Here is a 23702-nt window from a genome sequence, read left to right on the forward strand (position 1 = left end):
CAACCTACACACAACAACAATCTACACACAACAACCTACAAACAACAACAACCTACACACAACAACAACAACCTACACACAACACCAACCTACACACAACAACAACCTACACACAACAACAACAACCTTCAGACATACAACAATCTACACAACAACAACCTTCACACATACAACAACCTACACAACAACAACCTTCACACATACAACAACCTACACACAACAACGGCAACCTACAAACAACAACAACAACAACCTACACATACCTAACCAACAACAGCAACAACAGTCGCCACTTGCCACGAAAGTTGCCGTGACGTCCCCACAGCGCCTGTGCCAGGCTAGGTGCACCTTGAGGCCGCGTGAGCTGTCAAAAAGGGCGGCCGCTTGCATGGTGGGTGGGTGGGGGGGATGTTTGTGGGACATTATCAGGGTTCTCTGCAGGCTCATTCGTTGACGCTACAAAGCCGCGGCTGCTGCAAGCCGCTTGCGTTGGCAGTGGCGCGCCCAAGACAACGAGATAGTCCACACGAGCAGACGCCATCGTACAACGTGTGTGGCCCGCGAAAGGGTAAACGTACGTTCATTGGCGACGTTTCGGGCAACGGCCCGTGCTAGCACTCGCGGGGAAGGGCCAGGTGTTACGCATGGGTTGGCTTCTTGGCCGACGCTCATAAAGCGGTGCGCTAACCACTGCGCCACCGCTCTCTGCATTGCAAATACATTATTAGTTTTTTTCTTCTTCTATGTAGGGTATCTCTATTCCCCTAGTTTCTACCCCTTTTATCCCCTTCCACTCCCTCTCCCTCTACCCCCCCCCACGCCCTCTTCTACCCCCCACCTCCCCCTTCCAACTCCCTCTCTCCAGCACCTGTGATCATAACCCCCACTGTGGATTAACCGCATTATAAACACATTAGGCCTACCGCAGATCCCAGGACGCTTAAGTCTCGGTCATCTTCATTAAATTAGGATCCAATAAGAGCCCCCTCCCTCCCTCCTCCCCCAACTCCTTCCTCCTCCCATCCTCCTTCTCCTTTTTCATCATCATCATCATCATCCCATAGCGAACCGGCACACTCAAGGGTCACCGGTTGATGGGAGGGATGAATGGTTGTGTTGGGTTGGATGGTTTTGGTCTTGGGAAGGCGAACAAAATAAGCCCCCCCCCTCCATCTCCCCGCCCCCCAACGCATCTGGACTATCGATCACCTGTATCGCGTGCTTGTTCATCACTGGTCATGGTCAATCCACTGCTGGATGAAGACTCCTACCCCCCCCCCCCACGCTGTAATTGTTGTCCATCGCGCCCCACCACAATCCATGTCGCTCACGTGCCACTCGCAACGGTGTTGCCGCGGGAGCGTCGCTTTGTTGATATTTTAAACGAAACGTCTCTGCATTTTTACGCGTGGTGTTCTAAGTGTTGGGCATTCACGCATCGCTTTATTTTAGCGCCCTTTGTTGACGTTAAGTGCGGCTCCCTCTCTCGAAATGTCTAAACCCTGAATTCCGCAGTGTGTGGCCTTGAAAGGAAACTCATACGAGCGACGTTTCGGGCAATGACCCCGTTTTCGTAAGCGCTTCGTTTTTGCCCGCGTCCGTCGCGCGCTCAGAAGGAAGGTCGCCAATTTCTCCGCGTTTCCTTTGAACGCCACGCGGTTTTATTGACGCATAAACGAGCGTCGAGTTGTGTTGTTGCTGCTGTTGGCTGCGCTTGCGTCACGGTGTTAACTACCTCGCCTGGTATACAAGAGGTCGTGGGTTTCGACATTGACGTCTGTTGTATGTTTGGTGTTTGCGTCGCTCTCCCTCTGGTCGCGTCGAATTTTCCCTGGGTCCTCTGGTGTTTCCCTCCACATTTCGAAACATTCCCTTAGAGTATTTGGCTACATGATAATCCACTTTGTTGAACTATCATCTGTGGTAAGGTCGCTTCTGAAAAAGAGCTACATAGCTCAGTGGGCCGTATCTGGTCAAATATGTTTTGTTTTTCATATAAACAGTTTATGAACCACTGCAAACGCAGAAGCATCGGCGAATCACAGTAAACAAATACAGTATATATGAAAAAAATTATATCTACGTGACCTTACCAAAAGAACCAAGAAAATGAATTCCTGCAGTCACGAAAGTTTCAAGTAAAATTTTAAGTTAAATGTATTATTGATTGATTGGTTCGTCGAAGAGTTGATTCCATCGTTCCATCTCTCGCGGTGGCCATCGTCGCGGGCGTGATGCCTCCTTTGGCTCCCATTCTGTCACTCCCCTAATACAGTCACTGTGATGTCGCTGTGTGCGTGTCTCTTTGTGTGTGTGTGTGTGTGGGGAGCGGTAGTGTAGTGGTCAGCGCGCTGCGCTGCGAACCTGGCGACTCGAGTTCGATCCCGCTCACGGCCAACACCCACTGACGTTTAACTGAACCAGTCCTAGGCCTCCGCTAGGTCGACTCAGCCTCAAATGTGTACCTGGTGCGGTGTGTAAACATCGCCACTGGGGAGACAACGGCGGCGGGGCGTGGTGCTGGCCACCCACCCCCTCGTGTGCCGTTCCTGCCTTCATAGGTGCTCGCTAACGGCACTTGCCCCAGCAGCCTGTTAAGGCTATACCGGGTGGGGTGGGGGGTGAGTGTCTTTGTCTTCGTGTGCCTCCTGCCCGAGACTGACGCATTTCAACAAATGTCGATAAATATGAAATGTTAATTGCGGCAGAAAGCTGACACCGGGTGGGGGGAGGGGGGGGGGGCATGGTGAGAGGGGCCCTTCCTCGACTCCGTGACTCCATGGAGACCTTTGCCTCTTGGGGGCGCGGGGGCGGGGCCGGGCAGACGGTGAGGGCGGATGGGGTCTCGGTTTTATGGGGGCGGGGGGAGAGGAAGCAACCGGAGCAGTAACACGTGGTACTTGTACGCCCCCCCCCCTCTCTCGCAAAAAATATCTGTCTGCGTCCCTCTCTCTAAGCGTGGTGGCTTGCCGTGTCGCTCCCAATGAGTGCCATCGATGTGTTTGTCTCTGTCTGTGGTCTCTCTGCACAGCTCTCTCCGTCTGCCCCCCTTGTCTCTGTCTCTCGGTGTCTTTTATCTCTCCACGTTTCTCTATCTCTCCGCATCCCTCTCCGCGTCTCTCGACCCCCCCCCTCCACCATCCCACCCGTTCCTCCGCGTCTCTCTCCGTCGCTCTCCTTGATATCGTGAACCTGTGCTTTGGTCTGGCACGGGTTTGGCACGGGTCCGGCACGAGTTTGGCACGGGTCTCGCAGCGGACTACCACGACCCATCCCTGTTGCTGTCAACAGAGATCGGCAAGTTGTGAGTGCACCTGTAGGTGCGTGGGGAGCGGTGGCGCAGTGGTCAGGGCGCCGCGCTTCGAACACAGTGACTCAAATATCGATTTTTCGCACACGGCCAACACCAATGACGTTTCACTGAACCAGTCTTGGGCCTACGCTAGGTCGACACACCCCGCCTGGCTATCGTGCCAGCGAGGTTAGTGCACGCGTTTGTGACAACGGATTTGCTTGCTGAGCTTCAACAAGTATCGCGTCGCGTGCGTTGTATGTGAGTGTATGTGGTGAGCGGTGGCGCAGCGGTTAGCGCACTGTGCTACGAAACCCGGCGGCCCAAAAGTCAGTGCCGAATCACGCGAACCCGATCTTGGTCTTCTCCTAGGTCGACCCAGCCTCAAATGAGTCCCCAGTGCGGTGTGTGAACATCGATGCGTAGACATTAAAGGCGGCCGGGCGTGGTGTTGGCCACCGACCCACTCGTGCGCCGTGCCAGTGTTAATTCGCGAACAGCACTTTCCCCTGAACTCTGTTGAGGCTATACGGGCGATCTCTGCATGTGCGTGTAGGTGGTGCGGCGAGCTGGTTTCGCTGCAGTTCATCACAAGGTGCTGTCGGCTGTTCAGTCTGATACTCATTGGTGGTGCCGTATGCTAGTGATGTATCGCTCTGGTTGGTGGGTTAGTAAGTAATGCAGGTTGGTGCTGGGTTGGGAGTGCTGGCTGGTAGTGCTCTCGTAGCGCAGCCTGGCGCCGGCTTTTCTCGTGGTTGTTCAGTAGCTCCGATGAGCGCTGTTGGGGGAGGGGGCAGGAGTAGGGGGGGCAGGTTGGGCAGTCTGGCGTTGATGTGCGCGGGGGGAGGAGGAGGAGGCGAGGGTCGGTGATAGTTGGTGATGGTCGGGGTCGGAGTGAGTGTCCCGTGTTGGTGGTGATGATGATGATGGGGTCACGGGACGCGTTCCCGCGCGCGCTGATGCGCGGTCTGAACCCGGCCGCCCCGAGTCACAACGATTCCGCACCAAAAAAAATATAGCTTTGATGTTTTTTTCTTCCCCTTCTACCTTTTTTTTACTCTGACGGATTCATCCGTCAGGCGCTTGCGTCTCTCACGCCCCGTCCCAAATCCCCTCCGACTCTCTCATTCCGTTTATCTCTCTCCGTTACTCCCCCCCTCCTCCTCCTCCCCTCGCCTCCCCCCACACCGCGCCCGAGCCACCGCTCCTTCGCAGCCACCAACTCCATCCTGCCACCCACCGCACCCCAAATCCACCCACATCTCCCTGACTCTAGTCCCTCCTGTGCTCCCACCTCACTCCCCCCTTAACTTCCCTCTTTTCCCCCCTCACCCCTTGCTCCAGCCCCCCCCCCCACTCCCACCCTCCTCTCCTCCACCCCTCCCCCTAAAAGTCCTCCTCTCCTTTGTGTGCGCGCGTCGGCCGCAGGGCCGCGACCTCGTTTAAAACACACTGTCAGCCCGTGACAAATCGCGCATAAAGAGAGAGAGAGCCCCCGCCTCCTCCCTCTCTCCCTCCTCCTCCCTCCCTCCTCCTCCATCCCTCCTCCTCTATCCCTGAGCATGGCAGCCCCGGCGCACAAAGACTGCCGCTGTACCCCCCTCACCCCCACACTCTCTCTCTATTTTCTACTCTCTTCTACTGCTACAACCACGACTACTCCAGTAGTAGCAGCAGCAGTGATAGGAGTGGCAGCGGGAGACGCAGCACAGCGCACGGACAGAGACGCGCTTCTCCTCCTCCTCCTCCTCTCGTTCTCGGGCCCTCTTATTCTCCAGCAGCGGCAGCAGCAGTAGTGGCAGCAGTAGTGGCAGCAGTAGTAGCAGCACAATAATGACCAGTGGCTGCAGAAGCGGTGATAGGAGTGGCAACGGGAGACGCAGCACAGCGCCCGGACAGAGATGGGCTCGCTCATTCTATGGCAGCAGCAGTGGCGCTGGTGGCTGCCGTGACCGCCGCTAGGCAGATGTAGCGGCGCTCGCGGTAGACGCAGCAGCAGCAGCATGTGTAGTTGCAATGAGCAACAGAAGTAGCAGCAGCAACAGCAGTCGCAGCTATAGCATCAGATGTCGTCGGAGTGACTCTATCAGCAACTGCAGTACCAGCAGTATTCCTGTTGCAAGCAACTACAGTACCAGCAGTAGTCCTGTCGCAAGCAACAGTGTGGCAACTCGCGCTGCCTTACAACAACAACCACCACCACCTTCATACTGCCCTCTCATCTCGGCTCCCTTCTCTTTATCTCTCCAAACTCTCTCCATCTTCCTCCGGCAGATCCAGAGCAACGTTGCGTCCGAGACTAAACGCGCAAAACAAACCACGACAGTGGCGGCGGCGGTGGTGGTGGTGGCCCAGTGTTGTTGGTTCACAGGCGGTGTGGTGCATCGTCTGCCAGTCATTTAGGTCGATTGACCCGTAACACCTGGGTCCGTCCCGTGACCTCCTGCCAGGAAGTCTTGGAAGTGGTGTGGCCGCGGGGACGAATGAATGAACCAGAATCAGAATGTGTATTTATGCAGGAGGAATCCGATGAGCTATAAAGCTCTTTTGTATTTTTTTAGGGAAGGGTAAGAACGTTACAACAACGACAAACAATTAAAAGACCACGATAGAAGCGCAATGTACATGCAACGTAAACAAACCACAAAAAATATACAAATAAAACTATTTTTATTTTATCTTACCAGGTAAAGCTCACTGATGTATTAACTTATTTTTCAGAAGCGATCTGGCCACAAATGATAGCTTGACTAAAGTGGCTTGTCACGTGGACATTCACAGCAGCCAAAATAATCGAATGTTTGGCACGCGGGTCTTAAGTTTCCCCGGACTCTCCTGATCTCTGTCTCTCTCTCTCTCTATTAGCGGGGTCTCTAAGCGAGTCTCTAACTCTGGGTGGTGGGTGGAGGTTTGAACTCGGCAGGGGGGCGAGGCGAGTACCGGGTTGCGGGGGGTTGCGAGGGGTTGAGGGAGGTTGGAGCGGGTGGGAGGGGAGGGGAAGAGGGGATTGGAATTGCTGCGAAGTGTGGAAAAGTCCGGTCCGGGGATTTGTAAATTTCGCTTCTCCCCCACCACTTCCTCCCAATAAAGGGGTAATAATTCTCTACGATTTTTACTTGCTAATTTGTTTTTACCACGGAAGCTACCACTGACCTATATATAACTCGTTTTCAGAAGCGACTTGGCCACAAATGATAGCTCAACAACAAAGTGGTTTATCACGCGGAGATTTATAGCAGCCAAATACTCTAAAGCTATATAATGGAGTAACGCAAGTTGTTGATTCTCAACTTGGAGGGACAAACCGGAGTACCCGGGGTAAAAATTGACGCGACCACGGAGAGAGAATGAGACACGCAAACTCCTAATAATACAGCAGGCGTCAGGGTCGAGATGGAGCCCACTCTGTTAGGCTCTTACCTGTGGCGAAGCGGATCGCTCTGAGCGCACGCAGACGCTATCCAGCAAGGCTATTTATTATATACAGTTACATATTTACTTATAGCGTTATTGAGAAACGTGTAGATGTTTTTTTGGTACGTGTGCCTATGCACCACCATCAACGCAGCATCACACGGCCGTCTGGAACACTCTTCTGCGGCCGTCTGGAACCCTCTTCCTTCTAATATTAGGAAGCCACTGGAGCTTTGCAGTTTAAAATCATCATCTGTATATTCAAAACTCATTTCTTTAGAACTTCTTTTTGTTTTAGTTTGTTGTTCTTCCCCCGCACCTCCGATTAGCATGGTTGGCTACGTACGGTGCGAAAGAAATTCAACATACATATGTTATTGTTATATTATGAACACAATTTGTATCGTGAGATTACATTGCATATGATTCGGTGTTTTAATGAGTGGGAGGAGCGGTGGCGCAGCAGTTAGCGCACCTCTCTGCTACGCGAGTGGTCCTATCCATCATTGCCTTATGGCGCGTGTGAATTGAAACCGTGAAGCAATGCCAGGGTGGTGATAGTCATAACATAATCCTCACGGTGGCCAGTCTCTACTCGAGCAGAGAGCGGTGGCGCAGTGATTAGCGCACTCTGATGGTAACCCGGCCACGGCTAACATTACGAGTGATATCTAAACCCGTCCTGACCCCCCCACCCTTCCCACCATCAGCCACTCGTACTGGACAGCCTGCCGAGGTATAGTCACGCAAACCCTCATTGAACAAAATAATAATATATATTTATTAAATAGATAACCAGCCGAGTAACGGGATGACTCTTACAGGAGGTCCACGTGAGAGATGGAACGCTGATGGAATAAGTTCACGTGCGGGTGCTGGGTGGATTCATACATCGCAGGATCTTGGGATATGGCAACGGTTGGCAGAGGCCTTCATCCAGCAGTGGATCGACCATGGCTGATGATAGTTATAGCTTGGGGAGGCCTTCATCGAGCAGTGGATTGACCATGGCAACATGATGATAACAAACACGTTAACGCATACTCAGGGCATGGCGTTCGTCTAATGGGTCACAACGCTGCTGATGAAACTCATAAGGGTTAAAACTCAACAACAACACCACCACCACCACATGAATAACAACAACAACAACCATGCCTCTTAAAGAGGAAGCAGGATAAACGGTGACGTTTTGGGCAATGCCCCTATTCGTCATACTTCTTAGAAGTGAAGTGTGGCCACCTTTGCTTTCGCTTGCTTTAAAAACAAAAACAAGCTGTTGCTGGACCACATTAGGCCAGAAGGCGCCTCGTTTTATGGACTTTAATGTTATTTATTTTATCTTGGCAGATGAAACAGACCCTCGTGTATTTATTTATACATTAGGGATTAGAGATTTTTTTAAAATTTCAGATGTGTTCTACTTTTTTTTGTGTTGGTCAGCATCCCCCATCGGGTTCACGGCGTGTCCCCCTCCCACACGTCACGCGTGCTCGAGTCTATGGGTCTATGCTTGAGTATTTGAGACTGTGTGAGTCTGTGGGTGTCAGTGTGAGCCCGTGGATATCTGTGTGAGTCTGTGGGTCCCTGTGTGAGTCTGTGGGTCTCCGAGTGAGTCTGTGATTGAGTCTAAAAGGAGATGGTGGGATACTGTCAGAGAAGATCTTGTAGTTCGCCGATTGTTGACTGTGCAGCAGCAGTTGCGAGATCTGGTGGAGGGGTGGTGGTGGTGTTATCATCAACGGCTCTGGCCATGATGACATCTCGACCTTCACCTGCTCTCTTGAGATGTTTGGCCAGTTTCGTCAATATGTGTTTGGCTTCGTTAGGAACAGGACATTGGAGTAACAACTCTCACCACGCACACGAGGGTGAAGCACTCAGCACTTGCATCTCCTAATCACACCTCGACACCAACCCCACACCTATAACACCTGGCCAGCACCCCCCCCCCCCCCCCCCCCCACTTTCCCGTTCCAACCCGCGGAAACACATTGAGGAGCCGTACCTACAGCAACAAGCGCGAGCACCCGAACGTCGTGAACCAGGGCGGCCTACTGTCAAAGTGGTGATGGGGACGCAGCAGTCCGGGCAGTAGAGTGGAGACGTTACACCCCTCCCCTTCACCCCCCGTTACCCCCTCCCCCTCACCCTCCCCCCCCCCTTCCCCTCCTTAGCCCCCCACCTCACTCTTCACGCCGACCCCCCGTCTCCCTTACCCCAGATAGGCTCCGTCTTTTATTTATTTCTTTATCTCCAGCGCTTTGGATATCCCCAGCGGAGCATTCGTAGTGATCTGTAAAGCAACCACAGCCGACATCTGCCCCAGCAGCTCGCTAGCTTCCCTCCCTCCCCTCCCCTCCCTCCCTCCCCTCCCTCCCTTCCCTCCCTCTTTCACATATTCACAATGGGGCCCCCCGTTTAGTCCTCGAGACTGTCGTGGCGATTGCTCATTCGCTGTCCGACGGCGATAGCTCTCCCATTTAAAAAGCCGCCTCGGTGCTGTGGCTAACAACCCAATACTCACTCAAAGACAAAGATCCCCCGTGTAGCCCGAACAGGCTGATGGGGCAAGTGCTGTTAGGGGAGCGCCGAACACCACAGCCAGCGTCACGCCTGGCAGCCTTTGTCTCCGCAGGTGCTGGGGTGTTTTTTTTCGCTTGCTCACGTGCAAGTGCATTAAGACTCCGTCAGCTGATGCTAACCCGTTGATGGGAATTGAAACTTAGGTGGCCGAGTTTGTGGTGCAGTGTGCCAACTACTATGTTACCGCTGACTCACTCACTCACTCACGGATGTACGTACACACACAGCCGCACATTTACACAGAGCTCGTGTTAAATTATACACTTTAATTCTGCCGTATATCGTGTACATGAATGACGGTAACTTCTTTAATTCAACATGAACATTAACCGTCGTCGTTGAGAATTTTAATGACAAAATAGGCAAGCCAAACGCTGTCTCCTTCACGTATCTTTTTTCTCCACCATTAAAACAAAATTCGTACTTTTTGACTCATCCCATCAGCCGCGCGATCAACTAGGGGGGGGGGAGCGCATCAATTTAAGCGGCATTGATTCAACACAAGCCAACGACTACTGGACCGGTTCCGACACACAGCGTCTCGTCAGCAGTCAGGTTTTGCTCGAAAAAATGCCGGTGAACCACCGAATAGGTGTCATCGGCAAAGACCACCTGTTTACGATTCTACGAACTTCCATCGGTGACTGTAGATCATTCATCTGCGCCTCACTGAGTCTCAACACTCTCACTCGGGGGGCGCCTGCTACGCCCGGAGTCGTATGGCTCCGAGTCGCATTCATTCTTCGTGAGAGATCGACTTCGTGCCGGAGGCAATCGTATAACCGTACGATAGGTTGACACGATCAAAAGCTCTGCACAGATAGATTCAGGAATCACATTGCCTCACTGTCGTCCATCTAAGCGAGTGTGGCCTTTGGTGCGGCCCCCGACGATACACAAATAGTGAGAACACCCCCATCATCATCATCATCGTGCTGCTATTAAACCTCCAATGGTTTCAAACGGTGTGGGTGGCACACATCACTGATGGTGTCTTATCGGCGAAAGTGCCCCCCCCCCCCGCCACCTCCCTCCCTCTCTGCAAATGTGAACACCGATCTAAGGCAGCCTACAGGAATCCTAAGACCTACATCCCCACGGTAGGTTAGGACCATTGGCAGCCTCTCCCTCGCCGTAAGTCACGTGTCGCGCGCATTGATATAGGGGGCTGTGGTGGGGGTGGTCAGCGGCTCAGATTTGCGCGGATCTCGTAGCCGGCACCACGTGGCTCGGAGCAAGCGAGTCGAGTGACTGGTCGAGACAAAGACGACGGGGAGAATGGAGTAGGATGGCGAGAAGGATAGAGAGAATGAAGAGGAGGAACGAACGAATGATGAAGAGGGGGAGGAGTAGGCGGCGGTGGTGGAGGGGGTAAACGCGGCAGAGATGTTGAAAAGGAGGAGGAATATGTAGAGGAGGATATAGACGACAAGGGATGACGATGAGTTTGAGTAAAAGAGAGAGAGATGAGGAGAGAGAGGAGGAAATGCTAACGGGAAGAGATGAGGAGCAAGAGGTTCGAGCGAGAGAGACGAGATGAGGGTAGGGCATTGAAGAGAGCTACAAAGCGAGTCGAATGAGCACAGCGAGAGAGAGAGACATGAGCCGAGTTATAGGAGGATGGAACAGCTGAGATCGGAGTAGAGAGATTAGGTGGGACAGAGAGGAGGAGATGGAGGAGGATGGAGTAGGTGTGTGAGGCGGTGTACGAGGAGGAGGAGGAGTGCTTGCACGCCTTCGTCCTGGTGGATCATTAAAATCGATAGCGTGGGCATCGCCATCGCAGGCTGAGCCTGCGGCTTGCCCGTTGGGGTCCATCAGGGTGGGGGGGGGGGGAGCTGAGGCGCCGTTGAGAGACGCGGAGGGGAAGTGGAAGGGACGCGAGTGCGGGCCCGGCAGGGGTTCGGCAGCTCGCGGTGGTAATGAGCGATTAGAAAAATGTCCCGTTTGACCTAGGCGAGTTTGTTAGAGACTGTCAAGAGCCAATCCACACTTTTTTTTTTAGCCTCCACTTTTTTTTATCTCCCCCCCCCCCCCGCCCGCTCCCCCCCCCCCATTCTCCGCCACCACGAATCTCTCCTTTCCCTTCTTCTCTCGTTGCTTTCCCTCCCTCGGCCATCGTCTCTCCGACGACAGTCGACACCGACCCCCACCACCAACCCCACCCACCCTCTCAGCCTCCTCCCCCTCCCTCCTCCTCCCTCCTCCTCCCTCCTCCCCCTCCGCCTCCTCCCGTAGCTGCCGTGTCGGGCCGTCAAGAGCTGCGCTCTGACTCCCGACACGCGGCGCTCTCGCCGTCGGAAATTGATGAATCGTATATAAAATGCAAATGAGTAGGCATAAATCTTAACCGTCTGACAGTTTAATTTATGAGCGGCTTAATGAATGCAGATTAGTTTTAATTAACTATTCTCAATGACACGCGAACTGTCCGTCCTTCAACAAGGAGCGCAGCCATAGAGCTCTCTTCTTCTCCTCGCTCTCTCTTCCTCTCCTCGCTCTCTCTTCCTCGTCTGTTGCCTTCCTCCTCCTCCGACTCATTGCTAGTATCCTCCTCCTCCTCTATTCGCTCTCACCGTCTTCCCTCGCACTCTCCCGATCTCGTCCTCTTGTCTCTCCTCGCTCTCTCCTCCTCCGCCTCTTTCTCCGACTCCTTTCATCATCATCATCTCTCCTCGTCTCTCTTCACCCCCCCCTCCCCCCACACACACATCCTCTTCATCTCTATTCGCTATAGTACTACTATTGCTCCTCAACAGCTATACCCACAACAGCAATCATCCCTCCTACTACTTTATTTCCTCTCTTCCTCTTCATAGCTATTACCTGCTCCCACTATGCTCATTATTATCATCATCTCTCATCATCTTCCCCTTGCTCACCCTTCTTCCTCGTCTCTCTCTCCCTCCCCACTCTCTTTCTCTCCTCCTCTATCTTCTCTCTTCCTCTTCATATCTGACCATCGTCATCATGATCATATTCCGGCAAATCCTCCTCACTCATCTCTCTCCCCATTCTCTCTCTCTCATCTCTCTCATCTCTCTCATCTCTCTCCTCCTCTTCTTGCCTCTCTCCTCCTCCTCCTCCTCCCTCCTCTTGCCGCTCTCTCTCGCTCGCTCTCACTGGGCACGAACAGGCGGCACACGGCGCGCGCGACAGCTCCGTCGCCTCGTGTTTTCACAGCTGCCCTCTCCAGCAATGAAAACGCCAGACGTCACGATAAAAAAAAAACTCGCAGCTTCCCTTTGAAACCGTGAACGGCGAGAGTGGGCGACCCTCATTACTCCGGGATAACATCACGCGCAGCAGCACTAAAGAGTTTTTAAATTCTTCCCCCCGCCTTACCCCCCCCCAACGCCACCCCCCTCCCCCCACAAGAGATCTTACAACAACAATAACAACAACGCACGCACACACGCAGAGAGAAAACAAAATAATCCAAAACTTCTAAAGTTATTTGTCAAACAAAAAAATCTAATTTCGCGTAAAAAAGTGGATTGAAGTTGTTTTCCCGAAAAACATTGACATAATTAATACGTGGAAATGTATGAAATTGAACATATAAATAAACATGTAAACACATGTCAGATGTAACAATGTTTGCTATATTTGTCAGCGAGGATAGGGATCACGAGATCGCTGGGGAGACGATTCCTCTGACCCCAGGAGACGATTCCTCTGACCCCAGGTGAGAGGTTACGAATAGGGGAGCTCAAAAGTGCCTCCAGAGAGCGAGACCTGGAATCTAACGTCAGGAGCGAGCATTTGTTGAGATGATGCCATCCTGAACGATGATTATTATGAAAACGCCTTTGTTGGTCGGGTAATTTGCCGTACGAAGGCAACGATCCCCCCGTGCGCGGTCTTTAACAGACCGTTGGGGAAAGTGCTGTTCGCGAGTAGCACCTATGAAGGCCGCCGTGGCACACAGAGGAGGCTGGGTAGCCAACACCACGCCCGGCCGTCTTTGTCTTAACAGTTGACGATGTTTACACACGGCAACAGGTACTTATTTTAGGCTGAGTCGACCTAAGGGCAGCCCAGATAATACACACGCAAAAAATAAAGATCCCCGTAGTGGAGCCGTTAGCGATACGCTGTGCTATGAACCCGGCGACGCGGGTTCGATTCTCGCTCACGGCCAACACCGGTGATGATTATCTGAACCGGTCATGGGCCTCCCCTAGGTCGACTCAGCCTCAAATTAGTACCTGGTGTACCGTACCAGCCTTCATAGGTGCTCGCTAACAGCACTTGCCCTACAGTCATGCACACAAAGATCCCCCATGTAGCCTTAACAGACTGTTGGAGCAAGTGCTGTTAGCGAGCACCTATAAAGGCCGGCACGGCACACGAGGGGGTGGGTGGCCAACACCACACCCGGCCGCCTTTGTCTCCCCAGTGACGATGTTTTTTCACCGCACCAGGTACTCATTTGAGGCTGAGTAGACCTAGTCATGCACACACATGTATACACATACATGCAAAACAAAGACAAATATCTCCCGTATGGTTACACGCCGCACCAGGTACTCATTTGAGGCCGAGTCAACGTAGGGGGAGGCCCCGAACCCGTTCAAAATGTTTGTCACTGTTATCGGTCGTGAGTGGGAATCGAACTCGGGTCGCCGTGCGCGTGAGCGAAGGTGCCCTCGCCACTGGACGACCGCTCGCCCACACGTGCATCGACATCGAATTGCGACAATCGCCATTCGTCACTAAGTGGCGGTGACGTCACCACGGCGCTTGTACCAGGCTACGTGCACTGGGAGACCAGATGAAGTTTCGAAGTTTGCTGACGGGAGGTCACGGGTTCAGACCCAGGTGTCATGAGTTGCCTGAAATGACTGGCAGATGCACCATCTGCGCACCCTACTATGCCAACTCGATCCATTTTATCCACCCGGCGCTCCGCCCGTTGTTGTGAGCGTCGCTCCTTCACCCTCCGTCGTTGCTGGAGGGCGGCTGCCTCAAACTGCCCAATAGCAGCGTCCTTCACGAGCCTCCTACACAGAGGCCGATGTTGACACCTCTGGTACCGGTCACCGGCAAGTTCCCAATCATCAGCTCCACGTCCTCCTGTACCACATCCCTCGCCCGTGCCGCGCCCGTTCATCCCCCTTTAACCGGCCGTACCGAAGCCGCTTGGCCATGCGGTGGCTGGCCATGCGGGCTACGTGACCCAGCCAAAGTAGCCTCGCGAGGCACCAGTCGAGAGTTCCACAGTTGGGGTATGGGGGGAGGCGGGGGAGGGAGGGGGGGGGGCCAGAGTAAACGCACGAGCAGGCAGGTAGTCGACGCAACTGGATTGAACATTTCGCGCGCGTGTGAACATCGCTCCGAACGCGTGCCCCTCTCTGTTTCCTCCTCTTCTTCCTGGTTGTGCCGTGCGCTCAGACAACGGCGTCCGACGTTTGGCTTCACGTGACCGAGTGTCCAACACACGTGGGGCGAAACGTCGGACATCGTGGCCAACAACACGGGGTGGTACGAGCGGAGAATCGCAGCAGCAGCAGCAGCAGCACCAACCCTGCGGTGTCCGGGATCAAAACAAACCGCAGTGACGCTGATGACACTGGGGGCCATGCTGACTCTGGGTTGAGGGCGCTGCCAATGACAGAGTTAACATTCAGCTCGGTCGAAGGTCCGAGGGTGGAGGAGCGGTGGAGGGGCGGTGGAGGGGGGGCAGGGAGCGAAGGCCCGATGATGGGGTCGCGGTTACGGGGGGGGGGGCTGTTGGGGGGGGGGCTGTTGGGGAGAGGTGGGGGAGGGGGGATTAGGGGAGGGAGGGGGGCAGCAGTTAACATTCACTCGCTCCTAGCGAGGAGTTGAGCAGTCATTGGAGGGGGGTTGTCGCCACCGCCCGCTAATCGGGGGTGGTGGTGGGGGGGGGGGGGCTGGGTGGGGGGAGACGGGGGTGGGGCTGGATGGGGAGATGCGAGGGGGCTGGGTGGGGAGATGGGGGGGAGACGGAGGGGCTCGGTGGGGAGACGGGTGGGGAGACGGGGGGGGCTGGGTGGGGAGATGGGGTGGGGGGCTGGTGGGGAGACGGGGGGGGGCTGGGTGGGGGAGACGGGGGGGGGCTGGGTGGGGAGACGGGGGTGGGGGGCTTCCCCCTCCCCCGTTCCCAGCTCGTCCGTTTATAGTTGTGACTTCTGACACAACAGCGTGCTCGTATTCTCCGCGTTGTCATGTGTTTTCTCTTTCTGACTCTCTTTTGTCTTTGAAGTAAAAGCCACCCCCACCACCAACCCCCACCCCCTCCCCTACCCCACCGTGCCCTCCTCCTCCTCCTTCTTCTACAAGAGACGAAAACGCAGCGCACATTTGAAATATGGAGCGTGTCTGGAACCACTCTTACCGCGTTTAAATTCCTGTGCACAACAGAATTCCTTTGCTGTCATCCAGAAAGCATTTAGATGAACGCCTCGCGATGTGCGTGGTGCTTGGGATGTTGGTGGTGGGGGAGGAGGTAAGGAGGATAGGGGGAGGGTGAGGAGGGGGGGGGGGTATCTCCTGGGCAGCCCCGTGGAGGTTTCTATTCCTCCTCCTCACCATGAGAATCGGGTCTCTAATCTCCTCCTCTCTTCAGGGTTCCTCCTCACGATTCGTGCAGGGGGAATTGGGTGGCGTTCACTCGTTATACCTGTGGGCACTCAAGGTTGACGATCAAAACACCAGATAGACACACACACACCTCTTGCAAAGCATCAAGTCGGCATTCGCCACGCGTGCTTGGGGTGAGACGTGTGTGCGTTGTCCCTGCAACTGATTGGCCTACGCCAGAGACGGCCTCTTTCATGGCTCTGTATATTGAACTTCTTTCGCACCGCACGTTACCAAGCGCGCGAATCGGAAGTGCCGGGGAACGACGACAAAACTCAACGTAAAAATCAATTCTAAACAAATGCTGTAGGGCCAAAGGCTGCCAAAATGCGAACAGGACAAGGACGATGCAAACGCAAAAGCATTTAAGAGCTCGGGTTAAGCAGTTCTACCTCCGGGACCCCTTTCAGCCAGTATCAATGCGACGTTTAAAACATCTTAACACCTTTTTTTTCTCTTCTTAATCATCCAAGTTCAACCAGGGTATGTGCGGGTCATTGCTCTCTCTTTCTCTCGCTCTCTTTCTGTGATGTGGGTCGTGCGCTGCTCCGCTGCTGTTAGTAGCTGCGAGCAGCGTGACGCTGCCCGGCTCACGACGCGCACAGCCCCGCCGGTTCGAGTCCATCTCCCGCCCCCCGCAGTCGACAACGCCGGGGGCGAGTTCCAGCGACTAACACGCACGGTCCTCTCTTTGTTATTCGGCGGTGATGGGCTTTATCTTGATCTGCACATTTAAATTGATGGACACGTTTCGTAAACGTCTCCACATCTGTTCACCTCTCTAAGCGGTGGTGGTGGTGGTTGTTGTGTCCGCATTTCACGCACACGTGGAGGTGGTGGTGGTTGTGGTGTTAGCGGCGGTGGTTGTGTTCACGTTTCACGCATAGGTGGTGGTGGTGGTTGTGGTGTTAGTGGTGGTGGTTGTGTCCGCTTTTAACGCAAACGTGGAGGTGGTGGTTGTGTCCGCGTTTCACGCAAACGTGGACGTGGTGGTGGTTGTGGTGTTAGTGGCGGTGGTTGTGTTCACGTTTCACGCACACGTGGAGGTGGTGGTGGTTGTGTATGCGCGTGACCCACGCTTAAGACGTGGCGTTGGTGGTTGCGGTGGTGGCTGTGGTGGTGGTTGTGTCCTCGCGTTACCCACACGTAGACGTGGCGTTGGTGGTTGTGGTGACGGTGGTTGTGGTGGCTGTGTCCGCATGTCACCCACCTGCACGCTTCCCTTGCCCTTGTCGTCAGCTCCAGGCCGGGCCGGCCCCCGAAGCGAGCACACGGACTACTGTCTCCCGACAGCATGATGCCCCACGGCCTCCTCTCCCCGGGCGTGCTCTCTCCTCCAGGTAACTAGGGAGGTGGGGAGGACACTCCGCACTCACCTGGGCATCAGCATCATCATCATCATCACCACACACACACACACAAGGATGACATTGATTGAACGAATCGCTCATCCGTTCATTGATTCACTAAACCATGATGCCGCCGCACAGACTGATGTCTCTCCCCGGGTGCTGCCGCCGTCTCCGCGAGGTAACGGGGGGGGGGGCTGCTGGGGGGGGGGGTATTCATAAAAAAATAGTTTGGTGATGAAGCACGTTAAATTGATAAATTATCTGATTAATTAAATCATGATGCTCATCCGGGGGTTCTGTCTCTACCAGGTAACGGGGGGCTGGTGGGGGGGGGGGGCAGGTCAGGGCTAGGGAGGGGGCACTACGACTGCGGTGGTGGGCGAGGGAAAGCAGAAGGGGTTATTCATTGATTCATTAATTCGGTGATTCGTGCACTGTAGTTTGTGATTCATTCAGTTTTCATTTTGTATTCGTTCCTTAAGGTATGAGCTCCCTCACTTCGATGTCACTGACCTGCTCTCTCGGTCCGTGGCTCCACGCGTTCCCTCTCTCTGGACACCCCCCCCCCCCCCTCCACGGCGTTATTTCGGGCCTCTGCAATCCACGCGGTTGGCTACGTACGGCGCCAAAGAAGTTTCAACCATGCGTACAGCAATGTGCGCATGCACCGTTACTTTTTTTTTAATATCATCGCACAAAGTTTGATTCTCGCTCGTGCGATGAATTCCTTTGACCCGTCATTTATCGGGGGGTGGTTCCGCAACGGAACGCGGTGTCTCTCTCTCTCTCTCTTTGGATGGTGCCGCTGCTTCGTAACTTATTCATGCGCACAGCAGTTCGTGAAGGTTGCTCGCGGATGATCTGTGTTGCGCATTGCGCGCTATAAATAACCATAACGACCGCGGTGATTACGATTACCATCAATACCTGTCGTATCCGTGAAAAAGAGCTTCACAGCTAATCGGCTTCCTCTTGCGGTCTAAATAAAGATTTTGATTGTGAGCGATGACTTTGTGTCTCATCACGGCGCACCGCCGATTGGCACGGTTGGCCACGTACGGTGCGAAAGAAGTTCAACCTACATGATGATGATGATCATCATCATCACGATCCATGGGCAGATAGCCCGTAGGTGTGAACTACACATGACAATATAAATATATAGCTAGTTTACATATTATATATTATTGTACATGTAATATATATTATATATTACGGGGGAGGGGGGCAGTATATTGTGGGTGGATTGGCCGATGATGATCTTTTACGATATTGCGGTGGGGGGGCAGTGAGTGGTTATTGGCAAACTGCGCTATGAACCGGGCGGACCTGAGTTCAATTCCCGACCACGGCTAACATCAGTGGCGAGCGATATCTGAATCACTCCCGGGACTGCACCATCCCCTGACAAATCGTGGTGAAGTATGATTAACAATCCTCACTGCCGATAACAGCGTGAGGGAAGGCCCTCATTCAGCCGTGGATTTACGAAGGGCAGCCTATTATTTATATGTTTATCTATGAGCGCGGGTGGTTATACCATACATCAACACCGCTACTCGCCTTCAACAATTGAGCGTTCAGCCCCGATGAAGCTTGGTAGAGCTGAATGGAGTTAAAAAAGAGCCCACAAACACTTTGTTGTGAAAGACCCAACGCGGTCGAGCCCTGGGTTTGAACTTCCACGAAGCTCATGGTCCGCCCTGAACCGCATCCACTGCACAAACCATAGCAGCAGACGCGGATACCCTGATGATGCACACATGGAAACTTTAAAACAAAAACTCTACAGTCTGCGACTGTGGTCATCCAGAACAGACCGTACAAAAACATCAATAACAACAACGCTCAAATAACGACTCAATGCCCGATCCTCACAGACATCATCACAGCGAAACGCGACTCCGTCACTCCTGACGCGGTTATTATAATCTGGCTTGACCACCTGAATGTGGAATTGTGGTTTGTCGCTCTGCATCTACATCATCTACATCATCGGCCACATTTAAAACGAACCACCACGCTGTTTCGTGAAGTGTGGGGTGGGTGGGGGGGCGGGATCAGTTCGGACATCACTCGCCACTGACGTGAGCCGTGAGCAGGGCTCTAACTACCGTAAGCACCCGCCGCCGATGACGTTAGCGCTTCCATAATAGGTGCTCGCTAACAGCGCCCATCAAATCTACAAACACGAACGACTGCACGGGGGGGGGGGGGGGACAAGTCGGCTCCCTTTGTAAACGTCTGTGAACTCGTTTGTACGAGTGTAGGGCTGACGGGGGGTGGGGTGGGGGTGTGTGTAAGGGGAGGGGGCGTCGTGGAGGGAGGCGACCAAGATAAACAGGGGAGTGAAGAGTCAACGTTTGAGCTGACAAGCTTTCAAGGAGCGGGTTGAGGGCTGGAGGAGGAGGGGGGGGGGGGTGAACCCTAATTTCACGACACCGAGTCTCGTTCCGCAAAAAACAGCGCTGCATTATCAATCAATCTCCCTCAAGCGCCTTTCACGGACACACACACACACAAAAAGCAACAGTCCCCTTTTGAAAGCGCAATTATATTTTACGCTATGGATATTACACAAAGCAGATTCCTTTAGGCGGAGGGGTGGGGGTCGTTTGTGTTGGGGGGGGGGGTGAGGGGGGCTCGGTGGGGTTGGGGCTGGAGGCGGGGTGAGTGAACTCGAACTCGGTGTGGGAATCAAACTGGTACACGGGAATGGTCGAAGGAGTTAGGGCTGGGCATTGCTGTTGTTTATACACACACACACACCTGTGCAATACCTCGGATGATTAATAATCTTCAATCGACGATTCGTGTAAGTATATAGACAAAGACCCCCCCCCCCCCGTAAACCCTTGAACAGACTGCTGGGGCAAGTGCTGTTAGCGAGCACTTATGAAGACCGGCACGGCGCACGACGGAGTTGGGTGGCCAGCACCACTCCCGGACGCCTTTGTCTCCCCAGCAGCGATTATTACACACCGCATTAGCTACTCATTTGAGGCTGAGTCGACCAAGGTGAGGCCCAGGACCGGGTTCGTAGCGCAGCGCTCTAACCGCTACACCACCGCTCCCCACATGCACACATGCACGCACACTTATATACACACACACACACATCGAGGCACACACACGCACGACGATCTCCTGGGTTAAAAGGGTCGGTATATTATAGCCACCACTGCAGTACTTTTTACTGCAGTACAGAACGTTGTGAGTACACGTACAGCTTTTTGTTGAAATGGATGTACTTGCTCCCGTTATGCGAACGTGGAATTACCACCACCGTCTTCAAAAAAGTAAAAACCCGCCAATGTTATCCCCGCGACGATTCGATTGGCCGTCACACGATTCGGAGGGTGGGGGGGGTCGCCGATCCCATTACGTGATTAAATTCGATTAAATTCGATTATTCATTTAACATTGCTGGGAATAGCACAGCAGCAACAACCAAAAAAAACCTCAACGCATTAATCAATAACACTGGGCAATTGCCCGACGTTTCGGGCAATTGCCCTTCTTCTTGGCACACATTACTACAGCGTGTGCTTGACAAGGCCACAGTGTTATATCGTTGACGCATGCGCCCAATTTGTTGTGTTGACTGCTTGGACAGCAGCGGCAGCGGCATCACCAAATAATTTGTTTGATTTTGAGAATGATAGCGCCCCTGTTGGCTGTAGGCGTGACGAGAACCCATCGCTGTCCCTTACAAGTTACAAGATATACGATACGCAAGTACGGTAAGTTTAACAACCTCTGCGAACAACAATGAATCGATGCCATGTTACATCCACGGAAACCCGGTGGAAACGATCGTCGCAAGTATCGCTTCGATCAATTTTGTGGGCCAGGGTCAAGGTCAAGATGTCATCGAAGCCAATGTTATGGGTGCCACCGTACCTCGCCGTCGCTTCCTTCCTTCTGCTAGATATATCCTAAGTCGGGTGCTCTTGCAGTCTTACACACACACACTGTCATTAGGTCTACCCGTTTGTTTCACAGTATACACTTCCTTAAAGGGTCGCTCTTACAAACTCACCACCACCTTTAGGTCTTCTCTTCCCCTTGGTTGCTGACCTCTGGGTGCCTCTCCACTGCCCGTCTCGGCGACCCCCCCCCCCCACTCTGCGCACGCGTCCCACCCATAACACATCACATACAGCACACAGTTGCTTTTGTTACTATTTCTATTTGCTTCGTTGCTGGAACTTTATTTCGTTATCTCTTTATTTGTGTTATCTCGCGATGGCCAGATGCTGTCTCCGTCGCGTGGTATGAAGGAGGTCGTGGGTTCGATCCCGACCCCTGACGCCTGCTGTATATTTGGAGTTTGCGTGTCTCTCTCTCTCCCTCCCTGTAGAGATGTTAACTACATCGCCTGTTGTACAGGAGGGCGTGGGTTTGATCCCGACCCCTTGACGCCTGCTGTATATTTGGAGTTTGCGTGTCTCTCTCTCTCTCTCTCCCTGTAGAGATGTTAACTACCTCGCCTGGTGTACAGGAGGGCTTGGGTTCGATCCCGACCCCTTGACGCCTGCTGTATATTTGGAGTTTGCATGTTCTCTCTCGCCGTGGGGTTTTCACTCCCACATTTAGAAACATGCGTTGAGAGTATTGTCTGCTATGAATGTCCACGCGATATAAGCTACTTTTGTTGAGCTGTAATTTGTGGCCAGGTCGCTTCTGAAAAAAAAAGAGCGAATAGCCCGGTGGGCTGTATCCGCTAAAATAAAATAAAGTCGTTTTTGTTGTTGCTTTTGCTTGTGTGAAATTGGTGACCCGGGTCACACTTGCAAATGTGACTCATGGCCAAGTCCCCTTGAGTTATCACCAACTTGAAAGCTGACACCAAACAAACCTAGAATCTCTCCCTGATTGCATCGACAGCGCTTTCCTGCCACGCGTAGCTCACTGGATCCAGCCATCGCGTTGTTAGCATCTTTCAGGTGCAACCCACAACTCAGACGCTTCTTCCCCCGGTGGCTTTGTGGGTCGGAGCCGCGGCTCGCTGTGCCTGGTGCACGTTAGCGAGCGCCTATCGAGGCTGGTAGTACGCGATTGGCAGGGCGGAGGGGTGTTGGTGTGGCCAGCGCCACGTACACCGGGCCGACGTTTTCTCCACGGCGGTGCTGTTTTCTGTTCGGACAACTGCAACATATATACAAGTATTCTTTTTTTTTTTTTTTTTTAAGGCTGAGCCGACCTTGGAGGAACCCAAGCCAGCTTCAGATACACCTGTACCACCGATGCGCTGGCATGGCTGGGGATTGAACCCAGAAGTTTGGCCTCGTAACTTAGTCCGCTTGCCCGCGACGAGTACAATCCTTGTAAACGTGGAACGTTGGACCAACGTTGGGCCAACGGTTCCAACCACCATGCCAACGTTGGCCGGACGTTGCATATTTACTGGGATATCATTGGCAATCAAAGGTGCGACACGAAGATGTATTGACGATTAGCCCTGTTGGGTGGCTGCCGCACGGAGGACAATCCGCTCCGTGTTTTACCACCACCCGCAGCTTGACTAGGGGGACTAGGCAGGCGATGGTTGTGCTGACCGCTGCGCCACCGCTCCCCACTGACACGCATCCTCCCGCTCGGGTCAGCGTGACACTTTCAAAATAAATTCCGACTCCATCCCTGCACCTCCCTCTCACCCTCCCTCCACCTCCTCCCTTCCCTCGTTGCCTTCCTCCCTCCTGTCTCCCTGCACCCCCCCCACCACCACCGCCACATCGCGCCCAGGCCTGGGTCCCACGGGGGGCGTCAGCTCTGGCGCCGCCTTCCCGGAGAGTCTGAAGATGAAAAAGCTGAAGCTGGAGGCGGTGAATGGCGTCCATGGCAATGGTAACCCGGGCAACAAGGAGGGCGACGCCACCGAGATGTGCTCCGCATCGGCCGGTGAGACGGGGGGGTGGCGGGGGCGGGGCGGAGGGAGGGGGTGAGGGGAGGATTGGGGGTGTCTGTGTTTTGAGTGCGTGTTTATTGGTGGTGTGTTTGTGTGTGTTGGCACAGTGGGGACAACAGGGGGGAGGGTGCATCTGCCAGTCATCTCAAGTCAGTCAAACCATGGCACCTGGGTCTGTCCCGTGAACCTCCTGCTGAGCAGCGAGCCTTCGACGTTTCACGTGATGGCTTCAAGGTGCACCTAGCCTGGCACAAGCGCCGTGGTGGCGTCACTGCCACTTAGTTGGGAACGGCGGTTGTTGGTGATGGTGTGTGTGAGTGGATGAGTGAGTGGATGAGTGAGTGAGTGGGTGAATGTGTGGGTGAGTGATTGGGTGGGTGAGTGAGTAAGGGGAGCGGTAGTTTAGCGGTTAGCGCGCTGCGCTACGATCCCGGCGACCCGAGTTCGATTCCTGCTCACGGCCAACACCAGTGACGACTATCTGAACCGGTCCTAGGCCTCCCCTCGGTGGGCTCAGCTTCAAATGAGTATCTGGTGTGAT

The 23702-nt window shown here is 53.8% G+C and overlaps 1 protein-coding gene across 7 annotated transcripts in view; it reads left to right on the forward strand.

Annotated features, from left to right (window-relative positions):
* Nucleotides 1–23702, forward strand: part of DACH1 (dachshund family transcription factor 1) — a 179995-nt gene that overhangs the window by 88375 nt on the left and 67918 nt on the right. For 5 of the 7 annotated variants that reach the window (XM_032956263.2, XM_032956268.2, XM_032956262.2 and 2 more), the window contains exons 2-3: nt 17138–17238; nt 22999–23154. In XM_032956263.2, coding sequence (XP_032812154.2) covers nt 17138–17238; nt 22999–23154 — 257 coding nt within the window. The remainder of the gene's footprint in view (nt 1–17137; nt 17239–22998; nt 23155–23702) is intronic. The other 2 variants (XM_032956264.2, XM_032956267.2) reach the window with 2 other exon arrangements.

The sequence above is a fragment of the Petromyzon marinus genome, chromosome 18 (genome assembly GCF_048934315.1).
Source record: "Petromyzon marinus isolate PM22_M1 ecotype Great Lakes invasive population chromosome 18, UKy_Petmar_22M1.pri1.0, whole genome shotgun sequence".
Lineage (NCBI taxonomy): Eukaryota > Metazoa > Chordata > Hyperoartia > Petromyzontiformes > Petromyzontidae > Petromyzon > Petromyzon marinus.